The sequence below is a fragment of the Salvia splendens genome, chromosome 21 (genome assembly GCF_004379255.2).
Source record: "Salvia splendens isolate huo1 chromosome 21, SspV2, whole genome shotgun sequence".
Lineage (NCBI taxonomy): Eukaryota > Viridiplantae > Streptophyta > Magnoliopsida > Lamiales > Lamiaceae > Salvia > Salvia splendens.
In genome coordinates this window covers 25,244,012-25,257,893 of record NC_056052.1, presented here as the reverse complement: position 1 = coordinate 25,257,893, position 13,882 = coordinate 25,244,012, and the positions used below count along the sequence as shown (strand labels likewise).

Here is a 13,882-nt window from a genome sequence, read left to right as displayed (position 1 = left end):
ATAGCAATTTCTTGATTTATTATTTTTTGTATGTTTTGTTTGAGCAAAATCTGCCTGCATGCATGGTGTGTTTATTCACCACAGGAACACCACATTCCACGAATAGCAAATTATAAAGCTCTCTCTCCTCACAAAACTCAGATTTTTTTCTTCTTTTTTTCAATAAAAATAACAATAATCCCTGAGACTAGATAGAAAGAACTCACAGATTCTTGAATTATACACATTCAACCACAGTTTCCAATAAATAAAAAAAAAATACAAAATCATCACAAATCTTAAAGAAGTAAAAAAAAAAAGAAAAAATGGATATCGGAAATTTGAAGAACATGACAAATGCAGCCCTATGCACAAACGGCAGCATGACTTTCCGGCTCGCCACCGTGGCCGTCTACATGCTCGGATTCTTCTTCATCGTCTTCCTCTGCAACTTCCTCCACATCTTCCTCCGCCGCCTCTCCCAGCCCCGGATCTTCTCCGAATGCATAGTCTCTCTCCTCCCCCTTTTTTTCTTTTTTTTTTTTAAAAAAGAAGATAAATAATGGTTCCTCAGTTTTCCTTTCACTTTTTAAAATTAAATTAACCGCCTCGCGTCTCAGGTGGGGCTATTCCTGAGCAATCTCCCGATGATACGCAAGCACACGAAGGGGGAGGGCATCCGCAACACAATCGAGTACATTGTGGAGGTCGCAATGGTCCTCCACATGTTCGTGGTGGGTCTCGAGGTAGACCCCAACATCTTCCTCGAGATCCACCTCCCTGAGGCCAAGGTGGCCTACTCGGCCATCTTGACCACCTTCGTCATGGCCTCGTTCCTCACCCCCTTCCTCGACATCCCGGAGACCTCCAGCGTCCCCTTCAACCTCTGCCTCTCCGTCATCATCTCTGGCACCGCCAGCCCCCTCCTCACCCGCCTCATCACCGACCTCAAGATCGGCAAGTCCGACATCGGCCGCTTCGTCGTCTCCGCGGGCATCCACACCGACCTCGTCGCAACCCTCCTCATCTGCATCGGCTTCATCGTCTTCGACCCCCTCGACGGGTTCCACTACCGGAGCGTCAGCACCGTCGTCTCCATGGTGTCCCTCGTGGCCGTGGAGGTGGTGGTGGCGGCGAAGGTGACGCCGCTGATCATGAACTGGGTCAACCGCGAGAACCCGGAGGGGAAGCCCATGAAGTGCTCCCACCTGGTTCTCGCGGTGGCCTATGTGGTCATGATCTGCAGCTTCTCGCCGCTGTGCGTCAATTACAACAAGATTCTGAGCTCGTTTCTGGCCGGAGTTTTCATGCCTAGAGATGGAAGGATAGCTAAGATGATGATCATTCAAGTGAACTATTTCTTCAATGCAATTTTTTACCCACTCTTCTTCTTCTGGGTTGGGACAGAGGCCCAATTCAAACAGTTCCAAGCCGGGAAGCTGCACACGTGGGCGAGGATCGCCTTCGTCTTCTTGATCGCCACCCTCGGGAAGGTCATCGGGGCGGGGCTGTCTGGCGTGATGCTCGGCTTGCACTGGCAGGACTCTGTCGCCACGGGTCTGCTGCTCAACATCAAGGGCCACTTCCATGTCTACTTAGCCATCATGGCCACAAATGTGAGTCATTTTGTTAGTCTGATTTAGTGGCGTCCGGTTTTAACTGGACCGGAACCGGCCTATTGGTTCCAACGGCGGTTTGAGCAAAATTTGAACCGGAACCAGCGGTTTTCGAACTGTGGGCATCACTAGTTCTTTTTTTCATATTTCTGATGATGGTGCAGATGAACTACACAAGCATCTCGACGAGCCTCGCCCTCGTGTTCACGACGCTGCTGACGGTGGTCTACACCCCACTGGTCGTGTCGAGCATCATCAAGCGGGCGAGGCGGCACGCCCCAACGCAGAGGATGGCGCTCCAGTGGCTGAACCCCTCTAGCGAGCTGCGAGTGCTGATGTGCGTCCGGGGCACACAGCACGTGGGCGGGGCGGCGAACCTCATGGCGATCTCGCGGGGACCGTTGGACCCGGGGATCCTGGTTCATCTGACGGACATGGTGGAGCTGACCGACAGGATTGCGGCGACGCTAGCGCACAATCAGAGCATGGATGCGGTGACGGTGACGGATCCGACGGTGGTGGAGATGAGGGAGCAGATCACCACAGGCGTGAATGCGTACCTGGACGAGGACGGACAAGGGATCACGACGCACCGGATGCTGGCACTCTCCACACTCAGCAACATGCACCAAGATGTCTGCATCTTAGCAGAGGATCTATCAATTTCACTCATAGTTTTGCCGTTTCACAAGCAACAAGAACCAAGTGGAAGGCTTGATCTTGGCCATGCCGGCTTTAGGCATGTCAATCGCAAGGTATGTAACGTGTTAAACCAAAGTTCGAATGTGTTAACGACAAAGTACAGTTCAGTTGGTAAGACGCCAGTGTGTGTGAGTTTGTAACTCTAAAGAAAAAATAATCAACTAGACTTACCTTGTTCTAGAGCTAACAAGGACAGCTCCTTTGATATGACAGATCCTTCGCCATGCGCCGTGCTCGGTCGGGATTCTAGTCGACCGGGGCCTTGGGGTGACGGCGCTGTCAAGAGCCGCCATATCGCTCTATGCAGCAGTGATTTTCATCGGAGGCAAGGACGACCGGGAGGCACTAGCCTTTGCCGGTAGGGTGGCCTGCCACCCGGGCGTGAAGTTGACGGTCATACGGTTCCTGCTAGAGGCTGCCGGGGACAGCGTGTCTTCGATCGTGACCATGGCGAGGGCCAACACCGCGGAGCATCAGGAGGAGATGAAAGTTGATGATGAGTGCTTTGCAGACTTCTACGACAGGCATGTAGCCGGAGGGCATGTGGCCTACATGGAGAAGTACCTGAGTAACTCAGGGCAGGCCTTCTCGACGTTGAGGTCGCTCGAGGCACAGTATGGTCTGTTCATCGTGGGGCGGGGTGGGAGGGTGAACTCGCTCCTCACGGTGGGGATGAATGACTGGGAGGAGTGCCCAGAGCTCGGCCCCATCGGGGACATCCTCTCCGCTTCAGATTTCTCCACAACGGCCTCTGTTTTGGTAATACAACAGCACAGCCTCAAGGGGGAACTAGATGGTCTCCAAGAGGAATTCTCAATCATGTAGAGTGATTTTGTACAGATATACAGCATTTGATTTCAATTTTCAAATGCTGTCAGTTGTAAGTATTACTCCATCCGTCCGCAATTAGGAGTCTCATTTATGGGCGGCACGGGTTTTAAGAAATGTTAAAAAAAGTGCGTGAAAAAAAGTTAGTGGAATAGAGATCCCACTTGTATATACTAGTTTTAAATGAAATGTGAGTGGAATGAGTTAGTGGAAGGTAAAACTCTATTACCATTTATGATAAAAGTGAACCAGGACTCCTATTCGCGGACGGACTAAAATGAAAAAACAGGACTCCTATTCGCGGACGGAGGGAGTATGTCTCAATGTTTTTTAATCAACCCCAATTGTATTGCACCGAACCAGTCTGTGTGTGTGTGTGTGTGTGTGTGTGTGTGTGTGTGTGTGTGTGTGTGTGTGTGTGAGAAAGAGGGCATGCTATTACAAAATTTTGGATAAAGATCAAGAACACAATGTATCAAGTATTACAACATTCCAAACAACAAAAACGTGGAGTGGTTTTATTGTCTGATCAAATGAAAATCCAAAAAAAGGACTTAATTTAGCAATGGCAAAGTGAGGATTGTTACTCGAGTGCTTGCTATTTTTACTCACAAGCCAGGAATGGGGAATTGAGTTGTCAGCGCCTCAACTCTTCTTTGCAGATCCAACACCCGGTCGGCCAATGGGAAGCTCGGGGATGTCACAAATTTCATGAAATCTTGGAGCTTGGTTCCTGAAGCAGATTTCTTTGCTTCCTGGGTGATTTGCACGCCTTCGTGGATGAAGTCTGCAACCGCAACAAACTCTTTTTCACTGAAGCCTCGGGTAGTCATGGCAGGCGAACCTATACGTATGCCACCGGGCACTAGTGCACTTTTGTCACCTATATGGTGAAACGAGGGAGTAAGTAAGAGCCTAAAAAAGGAAAAGAAGCAAAGGAACAGATACAGTATCTTGACGCAAGAAGTTGAAACTCTATACACTCACCAGGTACAGAGTTTTTGTTGAGGGTTATAGATGCCATGTCGAGAATTTTCTCCACTCTCGCGCCATCAATGCTCTATTCAAACATCATATGCATTAATAATTCAATATCAATGCCTTATTGATTGAACTAAAGTGAAAATTTTAAAAACTTGGTCAAGTGCTTCTCATGTGATTGATTGGAGTAAAACTCAAGTTGCAGGTAAAAGGGAATAAATAGCTAAGGGGAAATATGAAAGTTTCATGTTTACCAAGGGACGGAGATCCACAAGAACCAGATGGTTATCACTCCCACCAGAGACGAGTTTGAATCCCAACTCCATCAATCGTGAAGCTAGAGCTCTACAATTCGAGACCACCTGTGCGGAGGAATTTATTGTCAAAAAGGGCAAGCATTTCACTGACAATGGTTATTGATTAATTATTATGAGAGTTAACTCTCGATACTACCTTGCTTTGATACGCCTTGAATTCTGGAGATTTTGCATGCTTCAGAGAAACAGCAAGCCCTCCAATGGTGTGATTATGGGGGCCGCCCTGTTCAAATTTACAAGTGGATTGAGAGACCAAAAAACAAATACATCTATCAAGAAAAGATTGATATTCGGCACCGCATTGGTGAGCAAAACAGACTATATTCCCAGACCTGCAATCCTGGAAAAACGGCATTGTTAATTGCAGTTTCCAGATCAACTCCCAAAACAGGTTCCTTCTTGAAAAAGATCATGCCGCCTCGAGGACCCCTGAGAGACTACAGAAACATAAAATATACGTTTAAACGGAAGCCTACTTGAGTAAAAGCAGCAACTCATAAAGCTCGGTGAAAGTGGTTAAGACAACATGCACATTGCCCAGGTGTCGAGCTTGTAAGATTAAAAAAAATAAGAATCAGCATTAACCTTGTGTGTTGTTGTGGTTACAATGTCACAGAACTCAAAAGGATTAGCAACAACAGATGCAGAAATAAGCCCACTAATATGAGCCATATCCATCATAAGAAAAGCACCCGCAGCATCTGCAATCTACAATGAGCATCAAGAAAAATAGTTAGATGTGAATGAAATTGAGCAGGCACGAAGAGGTACAAAAATAAATATATGAATCAGTTACATGTGAAATTGTACCTTTCTCATGCGAGGATAGTCAAAATCTCGAGGATAAGCACTAGCACCTGCAATGATAAGTTTGGGACGGAAGAGGGCAGCTGTTTTCTCAAGCATATCATAGTCAACAAGGCCTGTAGTCTCATCCAATCGGTAAGGCATCGATTCAAAATATATAGAGGTTCCCGAAACCCGTCGCTTAGCAGTCATGAAACCATGCGACAAGTGCCCACCGTGTGGTAAATCCAGTCCCTAATGTCAATTCAAAATCACCCGAGTAATTATTAGCTGTAAATGCATCAAAACAGTGATGCAAAGAGCTTAAAAGAAAGAATCTCATATACCATTATACGGTCATGTGGGTTAAGAACCGCTGTGTAGACCTCGAAATTAGCAGGTGAACCAGACAACGGCTGGACATTCACACCCCATTTACTTCCTTCCAAATTAAAAGCTGCAAGAGCCCTCTCTTGACAAAGAATCTCAAGTTCATCAATGAACTCATTGCCACCATAATATCTGAGGCAAAAAACGATCTCATGAGTTGAATACAGGTTAAACAAAATAATGCCAAAATGTATCATTAACTCCCCTTCTAAATTCTAACATACCTTTTGCCAGGTAATCCCTCGGAGTACTTGTTAGTGAGGCAAGAGCCAACTGCTTCCATCACAGCTCGAGAAGTGAAATTCTCTGAAGCAATAAGTTCCAAGCTTCTGAATTGACGATTTTTCTCCTTGTCAATAATGCTGCGAACCTCTGGATCAACTTCTTTCAATCCAAAATCCGCAAAGCTACTCCCAGTTCCTAGTCATATTGATTAACAACAACAAAACAGCTTGTAACTCCAACCAATTTAAAAAGGGATAGAATTTTGTCTGTTCAGTTACTTTAAGAGCAGAGCAATTGATATGCACACCATCACAACAACATATGCAAATACGAAAAGGGAAATATTCCACAGTATCATGTCTTGCAGAAGCAGCCAGTTATGAACAATACCTCCAACTTCAGGTACGGGAATAGACGTTGAAGAAGGCGGCTTCCCAGTGACTAAGCTCCCTTCAAGTTGAGATGATCTACAATGCTTGAACGAACTCATTTTAACATGACTCGGGCTTCCAATGGCACCCATCCAGTTTGAAGGAAATACTGATGTCTTGATCCCAACAGGTTGCTGAATGGAATTCATGATTGCAGATCCACCACAAGCCTGCATGCTGGCTCGCTCCAGAAGCAGAGATGCTTTTTTCTAATTAAACTGAAATACACCATTAAGAACACAATTACTTCAAATACCGAAGTAAAAGTCTCAGCTACCTAACGTTTACGTGTACAGTTACTTTAGATTAACACAACGGTATGCATCGCAGATAATTTTTCTGAATAAAATAAAACACTGCAACAAAAATCTGATTCTAGAAATTAAAAAGCAGTGTATTCTGATAACGATTCATCTAAAACCATATTGCCACACGAAGCAGATTAAATCAAAAACAATTATGAGTCTCTCAAGATTAAAAAAAAGGAAAAGAAAAAACAGTTCAATATAAACTAGGAGTACTTCACCTATCTCAGTAAAAAAATTGTTCCTTGCTCAATAACAATAGAGTTTGCTCAAAGAAGTTAGAGAGGCACAACTACTTCTAACGAGAGAAAAAAAAATCACTGTAAGAGGATAAAAACTACTCTTTTTTCTCGAAAATAAGCTATCAACGAGCTCGAAATCAGCAGAAAACTTTGCACAACAACTCAACGTTCAATTTTCGAATCCAACAGTGTCAAAAAAACAGCAACGGTAACCCGATGAAAACAAATAAACACGCAAACAGAGCAAAAATCACTGGATTCTTCAGCTACGCAACAATACAATACCTCAAGACCTCCTCCTCCTCGTAAAGAAAGAGAAGCAATTTGCCAGAGATTTTCGTCAATTGTAAAAAAATTGGGTGTTGATTATGCAAAAGTGGGAGTGAGCATTGAAGAAAATAAAACCTAGGTGGCTCAAGGAAAAGCGCGCGCCGCTCAATCTTATTATACTCGCTCCATTTGTATGCGACCACGAACAAATACCATTATCAATTAGTGGTAACATATTTTTATTTCACATTTTAATTAAATAATTCGTTTCATTAAAGTATGAGATTTAAAAAAAATAGTTGATCGACTTATGTGATTTTATTTCATTTTGTAGTAATAATTGTCACGACTACGTACATTATAGAATTGATATTATATATAATATAGAATTTTTTAAAAAAATAGTAATAATAATTGGGGTTGGGGTTTAATATGATAGCAAAGCAAGTCAGATATTAGAATATTTTTTAAATATGATCCGATTTACAATGAAACAAAAATTACAAGTGATGCTTTTTTTCAATTTTATTTACACTAAATATAAGATAATCGGAAAAGTTAGTGTCTATAATAATATTTCAATAAAATTAAATATTTTACAATAATGCCTGATAAAAAAATCTGAGACAACTAACCAACGGTATTGGATGTGAACTAGCCACGCTATATTGGACTACGCATCTTTCATTCAATGGGCATTTGCTATTATTTATTGAATCAGCACTCTTAAGCCTTGTTGAGATGAATTTAGTATCCAAATTTCACGAGTTTTTCTAGCTTTTCGTAATTATTTGGGTGCATCATTTAAATGTTGCTTTGCTTGGCAGGCACGGGCACAACCACCCATGCCAACCTGATACGGGATGCAAGCGGGATAGGCACCCGACACTATATGGAGCAAAAACCACGAACAAAGATAATCAACCAGACTCGACTTATAAGACGACGTACTTTGACATTGAAAAAAATCAACACATTCCCATCGCTGCAAAAGAGAAAATGAACCTAAACTGTTTTAGACATTCAGAAAGTTCAGTATCGAGAGAGATGCGTGGGGAGGTTCACAACCTCTCAAAACTTTCAAGGAATGCAGCATTTCTATTGGAGAAAAAGGTGCAACTATTGAACTTCTCGGTGAAACAAACTAGTCACTTTCGAGTTAGATTGATCTTATATCTCATGAAGATTGAGATTCATACACCAAAAGCCATTGATATCAGAAGTTTTAGTCATGCCAACGAGGGGAGCTCACTCCACGTGTGAAAGGCAGCCACCAGTCTCAGCTCGTGTTCTGCACAACATATCAACATTTAAGTAATGGATTCAAGAAATGGTATTTGAAGTCAAAGTTTGTGTATGTCGACCTGTTAGTACATGGGCATACCATAAGATGCTACTCCCTAACTACTACTACTACTCTTAAGAATTTATGTTTTCATATGCAACTTACAAAAAAGTAGTATCAAACTTACTAATCCCTATATATCAAACTCAAGCATCACATCATCTATTTTATATGTGCAAATCACCAATACTCAGGCTTCTTTTTGGTGGGGGTAGAATGAGATTATGAGAACTCACTTGTGGTCTGAAGGATTTGGTGTGATCTCATAGACTATTGTCGCAACGACATCTCTTTTCAGCTGCATGAGGTTGATATTAGATCATGTAAAAGAGCAGCAAAGAACGGATTCAAAGTTTGCTACCACAATACCTGAGTAGCTTCTCCTTTCAACCCAATGTAATGTATTTGAGTTGTACTTGCATCGCCACCAAAATTAACTGGGAAATGCAACGTGAGGTTCCCAACACTCTGAAATCTCGAATACCTGTTGATACATTATTATAAGAGTTGGAAATTCAAGATTGGTGAAGAGATCTACGGAAAAAATTTCGAGAAAAGATTGCAGTCAGATACCGATACAACATGCACACGGTGCTAAAAGTATAATTTAAACCTCACCTTGTCTGGTACTCCAAAACTCCTTGTAAATTTTCCGCCAAATCCCACTCCTAAAATGATTATAAAAAAGTCAATACTAGAATTACGAGTGCAATCTGACCAAATAGCTTACGTAACAGCATACCTGCACGGCTTGCATATTCTGAGCATCTGAATAGTCAATACCCTCTCGGTTGATGAATCTGGGTTAAGCAGCTCATTCAGGCAAAAAAAAAAATAGGTAGCAAGATATGGTGATAAGGATAAATTGACAAAATTCAGCGATGTAATACACTAATACAATTCCAGCAAATTATAGGGGCAAAGAGCACACTTAACTCTATCATATTAAAATGAAAAAGCAAAATGTTATTACAACTCACGCTCTCATCTTCGCAGGACTCGTCCCATCAGCACCACCAACGATTGAAATGCTCTCTAGCTTAACATCTGATGTGAATCTATACATTAAGCAAACATATAAGCAAATTTCAATAAAATTAACTGCCTAAATGAAAATCAATCAGATAGTAGATCATCCAATTGAGAACATCAACAAATTCGATAAAATACAATAAGCGAAGCTTTGAGCTATCACATAGTTAAAAGGATTTTTTGCTCCAGAGTACGCAGTTTGCTATCAGTTGAGGCTTCCACGATGAACATACAAGTCATTCCTTAATTCTTATCAACTATTTCTTTCACGAAAAAAATAACAGGACATTAGCCACTCAATCCATCGAACAGAGAAAGTTTGAAACTCACAGAATAAAGACTATCAACTCAGGATCATCTTCGTTGCTTTTCCAAGTAACCCTGTGGCATTCAAAACAAAATCGCCGAAGTAATTTATAGCTAACAAACACGACACACACAATCAATAAGAGAAAAGAAGACATATAAATGTCCCCTCCACCATACCTCATGCTACCATATACATGACTTAATACTAAAAGGCAACATCTATTGAAGATAAGAAACAAAGCAAATCTAGCAACTAAAAACTTTTTAATCCAATACGACGTACTAATCCAGTGGAGCGGGGAAGGAAAAACATGACAAATATATAGCATTCAGACTTCACCACTGAAACAATAACTCAAAGCATCAATTTATGGAAAACCTATCGGTAACCAAAACTCAACAGATTATAGGGAGTACCTCTCTGAAGAGTTCAGCGCTGCTCCCAATCTTTGAACACCGACTTCACACTTCCAGAAACAGCCTCATTCAGCGCAGAAACCTTCGGAAACACAGATAAAATGCTGATCTATGTACATTCATATTATAAAAAAATTGTAGAAAATCGACTCAACAAATTCGAGATAGTTGATTCTCGCAGATCACTGAAAAAAAATCACAAATAATACACTAAATCGTCTTCTAAACAACGAATTTCTCCGCATAAAGCATAACACTGCGCGCAACAGAGCCTCACATAATCACATGTACAGAAAATTAGAATTTTCAAGTAAACCTAATGCAGAGAGAGGGGGAGGGCGGAACCTTGGATAGATCGATGTGTTTGTAGAGAGACCAATCGGTTGAGCAATCGTGCTCTTCGCAGCTGTGATCGTGCAAACACGACATGTTTTTCAGCTCGGTTGCTATCTGAGTGCGAGTTGTGTGTTTTTTGTGCGTGAAAAGGTAGATATTTGCGCCGATATATGAACACCAGCTACTATTAAATAGAGCTTCTGAGTATAAAAAAATAAAATGGGTTACGCAAAGTATCTTTTGTCTAAAAAAACTACTAACAAAATTCTAAAAAACCCTATAAAGAATAAGGATATTTATTTTTGGAATAAATGGTAAATATAATATACTTTGATTTTCTCTGCGATTTTTGGAATTGATGTCTTCTTTTTAATTTGTTTCGGAATTTCACTGGAATTCAAGTTATTAGTAAAAATAGTTTTGTTTTTAATTTTGAAAGATTTCATCGTTTTGACTAAGGTTATTGACATATAAATACACTAACTTTAGGTGCATTTGCATTTTTTATGAAATTTGAAAGGAAAAATACCTGAATTTAATTGTGCTGCATTAATTCTTCTCAAATTCGAGTTTTACCCATATTTAATCTTACTTTGCAAATCGGAATATCGATGTGGACATGAGACGAATTACTAGAATTTAAGCAAATTTATTAATTTTTGTGACAACTAACTCTTTTTAAAAAACAATCCAAGTTATTTATCAAAATTAGGAATACGTTAAAATTTCCAAATCACCCTCCAAATTCAACATAACAAAACCAGAAATCAACCGGAAAACCCAGTGAGAAAAATGGACTCCGCAGAGGTCAGGAGCTCAAAGGCGGCTCACGGCGGATACACTCTCCCGGCAGTCCGGTTCGCGAACGAGGACATACTATTCTGCATTGATGTCGGCCCGGAAACGTTGGCGGAGATGAAGGTGAACGGGCCCAATGGTCGGCCCTACACCCGATTGGATTGAATAAAGCAGACGATTATGCTATTCGTGCACTCCAAGCTCAGCATCAATCCTGATGGATCCGCGAATTTTTGATGTTAGCAAATGCTGGTAGAGAATGAAAATGCAGACACAAGGAATTTACGTGGTTCGATTTACTGAAGTAAATCTACGTCCACGGGAAGAAGGGAGGGCAAGATTGTATTGCTTGATCTGTTTTCTACAGCTTACAAATACAAACTTGCTATTTGCTATATGGTATTTTATCTCTAGAGAGCTTAACCTTCTCATATCAGATCTAAGTTCTATTTATATCTTGGACTAAGATCGTGGCTTGCATCACCACCCTAAGTCGTGGATGTCGTGTAGGTCATGGCCTAAGATCGTGGATGTAGCGTAGGTCATGGCCTACGATCGTGGCCTGAGTTGACACCACGTGGTAGTGGGTGTGTTGGACATCCTGTATGGGTCCACTAACTCCTTGTTCGGTCGAATACTGAGACCGAACTGCTTTGGTTGCCGATCTGAGAGTAGAGCTTGATGCCGACCTGAGAGCAGAGCTTGATTGGTTGGCTTTTACCGAGCTGTAGGCTGAGGCCGAACTCTTTGGTAATGCCGAACTCATACTCCTGCTTTGGTTGCCGATCTGAGAGTAGAGCTTGATGCCGACCTGAGAGCAGAGCTTGATAGGTTGGCTTTTACCGAGCTGTAGGCTGAGGCCGAACTCTTTGGTAATGCCGAACTCATACTCCTGCTTTGGTTGCCGATCTGAGAGTAGAGCTTGATGCCGACCTGAGAGCAGAGCTTGATAGGTTGGCTTTTACCGAGCTGTAGGCTGAGGCCGAACTCTTTGGTAATGCCGAACTCATACTCTTCCTTGGGCTTTGGGCTGATGGGTCGTCATTGCTGTTGGGCTTGTTTAGTACGCACCCCATCACTACCCCCCCCGAAAAGCGAAGTGAATCACTTCGGCGAAGCGAGTCACTTCGGCATTCTGGAAAAGGGTACGGGGGAGGCTGAAGTCAGGGGACGTGCCCTGCGCGTGACTGCATTAAATGCGGCATTAAATGCGACAGTAAAATCCGGCCGTCGAATCCTGAAAAGGTGGGATATGAAACGGTGCGATGATTTGAAATCTTTTCCAAATCTGATAAATACCGCCTTTCTTCATCATTTGAACACCTTTGCTATTGGCTTCTTCTGCACTCTCTATCTTTTGCGTGAAAAATTTCCTTCCGCTTTCAAAAATTTCCTCAGGATTTCTTCAAACTTTCAAAAGAGTAAGAACCATGTCTGCTTCTTCTTCGTCTGAGTCTGGTAGCGGTAGAAAAGGGGGTAAGGGGTCTTCTAGCCGGAAAGAATCCGGGGAGAAGACCGTAGAGTATTTTCACAGTATCTTGAGCAAGGAAACTGTGATATCCCTTTACGAAAAATACTCTTTTCCTGGGGGGAAGGCGGTGGTTCCCGACGATGATCATAGGGCTAACGACCCGCCGGAGGGTTATGCCACCGTTTACGAAGCCTGCTTAGAATGCGGGCTTCGTTTCCCTCTTCCCCCACCTTTTGTAGAGCTTCTTGATTTTTTTCAACTCCCTTTAGGTCAGGTGACTCCGAATTCTTGGAGGCACTTGTCGGCTTTTGCCGCCGAACTCCGTAGGTTAGATAAGGATCTGTCTCTGCGGGCAATCCTTAATTTTTTCCAATTTAAAAGGAAGGGATCTTGGTTTTACTTGATCCCCTTACAGCCTTTTAGGGCATTCTGCAAAACCAAGTGGCCGAAATGGCAAAACCGCTTCTTTTTTTATAATAGGACAGCGGCTCCGGGCTTCCCCTGGAGAGGTCCGAAGTCCGTGATTCCTCACCCTCGGTTAGAACCATTGGCCGAGCTCGATGACGAGCTCAACAAGATTCCCATAGTTAGGAAACAATACACGGAGTCTGAGCTCGTCAAGGGCGACGTCGTGTTCGACATCTCGTCTTCGGACGAAGAGGCCGAGGGTGAGGATTTCTCTTTACCTTTATGTTCTACTGCTTTAACGAAGAAAACTAACCTTGCTTTCTTGCTTTTTGGCAGTGTTCATGCTGAACAAGGCTACCCGAAAATCTTCGGAGTCCAAGGAGCCGGAGAGGCCGAAAACCACCAGCTCGGCGTCTGATGCCGAGAGGACTCCGAAAAGGCAAAAAACCTCTTCGGATCCGAAGAAGCCGGAGTCAACTTCGGCAAAGGGGAGGGGGAAGGCCCAGAAGCCCCCGAGAGCGCCAGAGAAAGACGTGGTCTTGGCGCCTCCTTCGGAACATATCTGTGAGCCGTTTTTATGGCCCACGGACTTCGCCGAGGTGAATTCTCTTCTTGATTTTCTGGCCTTGCTTTTTTCCTGTATTTTTTGTGGCCTCTTTGTTGACTTTTTTCTTTATTCATTCAGAGGAACGAT

General features: G+C 42.7%; 3 protein-coding genes across 4 annotated transcripts; 1 reads left to right on the top strand and 2 right to left on the bottom strand.

Annotated features, from left to right (window-relative positions):
• The first annotated feature begins 362 nt into the window (after positions 1 to 362).
• On the top strand, positions 363 to 3,140 carry LOC121784025 (cation/H(+) antiporter 28-like). Its single transcript, XM_042182207.1, has 4 exons — positions 363 to 488; positions 600 to 1,595; positions 1,760 to 2,350; positions 2,511 to 3,140. Exons 1-4 carry the CDS (start codon positions 363 to 365, stop codon positions 3,120 to 3,122), a joined length of 2,325 nt encoding a protein of 774 aa, XP_042038141.1. The 3' UTR covers positions 3,123 to 3,140.
• A 418-nt stretch (positions 3,141 to 3,558) lies between these two features.
• On the bottom strand, positions 3,559 to 7,254 carry LOC121784750 (serine hydroxymethyltransferase 3, chloroplastic-like). The gene is made up of 11 exons (XM_042182972.1): positions 7,088 to 7,254; positions 6,215 to 6,473; positions 5,824 to 6,019; positions 5,557 to 5,731; positions 5,234 to 5,464; positions 5,009 to 5,131; positions 4,756 to 4,860; positions 4,560 to 4,646; positions 4,361 to 4,468; positions 4,113 to 4,185; positions 3,559 to 4,008 (listed from the first exon to the last, which is right to left on the bottom strand). The coding sequence occupies exons 2-11, from the start codon at positions 6,429 to 6,431 to the stop codon at positions 3,734 to 3,736; spliced, it is 1,590 nt and encodes a 529-aa protein (XP_042038906.1). The 5' UTR covers positions 6,432 to 6,473; positions 7,088 to 7,254; the 3' UTR covers positions 3,559 to 3,733.
• A 730-nt stretch (positions 7,255 to 7,984) lies between these two features.
• Positions 7,985 to 10,680, bottom strand: LOC121784751 (PITH domain-containing protein 1-like). 2 transcript variants are annotated; one of them, XM_042182974.1, is made up of 9 exons: positions 10,521 to 10,680; positions 10,176 to 10,257; positions 9,780 to 9,830; positions 9,398 to 9,475; positions 9,160 to 9,217; positions 9,036 to 9,085; positions 8,787 to 8,901; positions 8,654 to 8,715; positions 7,985 to 8,363 (listed from the first exon to the last, which is right to left on the bottom strand). In XM_042182974.1, exons 4-9 carry the CDS (start codon positions 9,403 to 9,405, stop codon positions 8,321 to 8,323), a joined length of 336 nt encoding a protein of 111 aa, XP_042038908.1. In that variant the 5' UTR covers positions 9,406 to 9,475; positions 9,780 to 9,830; positions 10,176 to 10,257; positions 10,521 to 10,680; the 3' UTR covers positions 7,985 to 8,320. The 2 variants fall into 2 exon arrangements, with proteins under 2 accessions (XP_042038908.1, XP_042038907.1); XM_042182973.1 differs by having other exon boundaries at positions 9,780 to 10,257.
• Between the last annotated feature and the right edge of the window lie 3,202 nt (positions 10,681 to 13,882).

Coding starts and splice junctions, on each gene's coding strand:
- LOC121784025 (XM_042182207.1), top strand. CDS start 363: ATGACTTTCCGGCTCGCCACCGTGGCCGTCTACATGCTCGGATTCTTC. Junction 1,596..1,759: donor TAGCCATCATGGCCACAAAT/GTGAGTCATTTT, acceptor ATGATGGTGCAG/ATGAACTACACAAGCATCTC. Junction 2,351..2,510: donor TTAGGCATGTCAATCGCAAG/GTATGTAACGTG, acceptor TTGATATGACAG/ATCCTTCGCCATGCGCCGTG.
- LOC121784750 (XM_042182972.1), bottom strand. CDS start 6,431: ATGCAGGCTTGTGGTGGATCTGCAATCATGAATTCCATTCAGCAACCT. Junction 5,132..5,233: donor ACTATCCTCGCATGAGAAAG/GTACAATTTCAC, acceptor TGCTCATTGTAG/ATTGCAGATGCTGCGGGTGC. Junction 4,009..4,112: donor CAACAAAAACTCTGTACCTG/GTGAGTGTATAG, acceptor TTCACCATATAG/GTGACAAAAGTGCACTAGTG.
- LOC121784751 (XM_042182973.1), bottom strand. CDS start 10,087: ATGCTATATATTTGTCATGTTTTTCCTTCCCCGCTCCACTGGATTAGT. Junction 9,476..9,779: donor GAGTTGATAGTCTTTATTCT/GTGAGTTTCAAA, acceptor CTTAATGTATAG/ATTCACATCAGATGTTAAGC. Junction 8,902..9,035: donor GTTTTGGAGTACCAGACAAG/GTGAGGTTTAAA, acceptor ATGTATCAACAG/GTATTCGAGATTTCAGAGTG.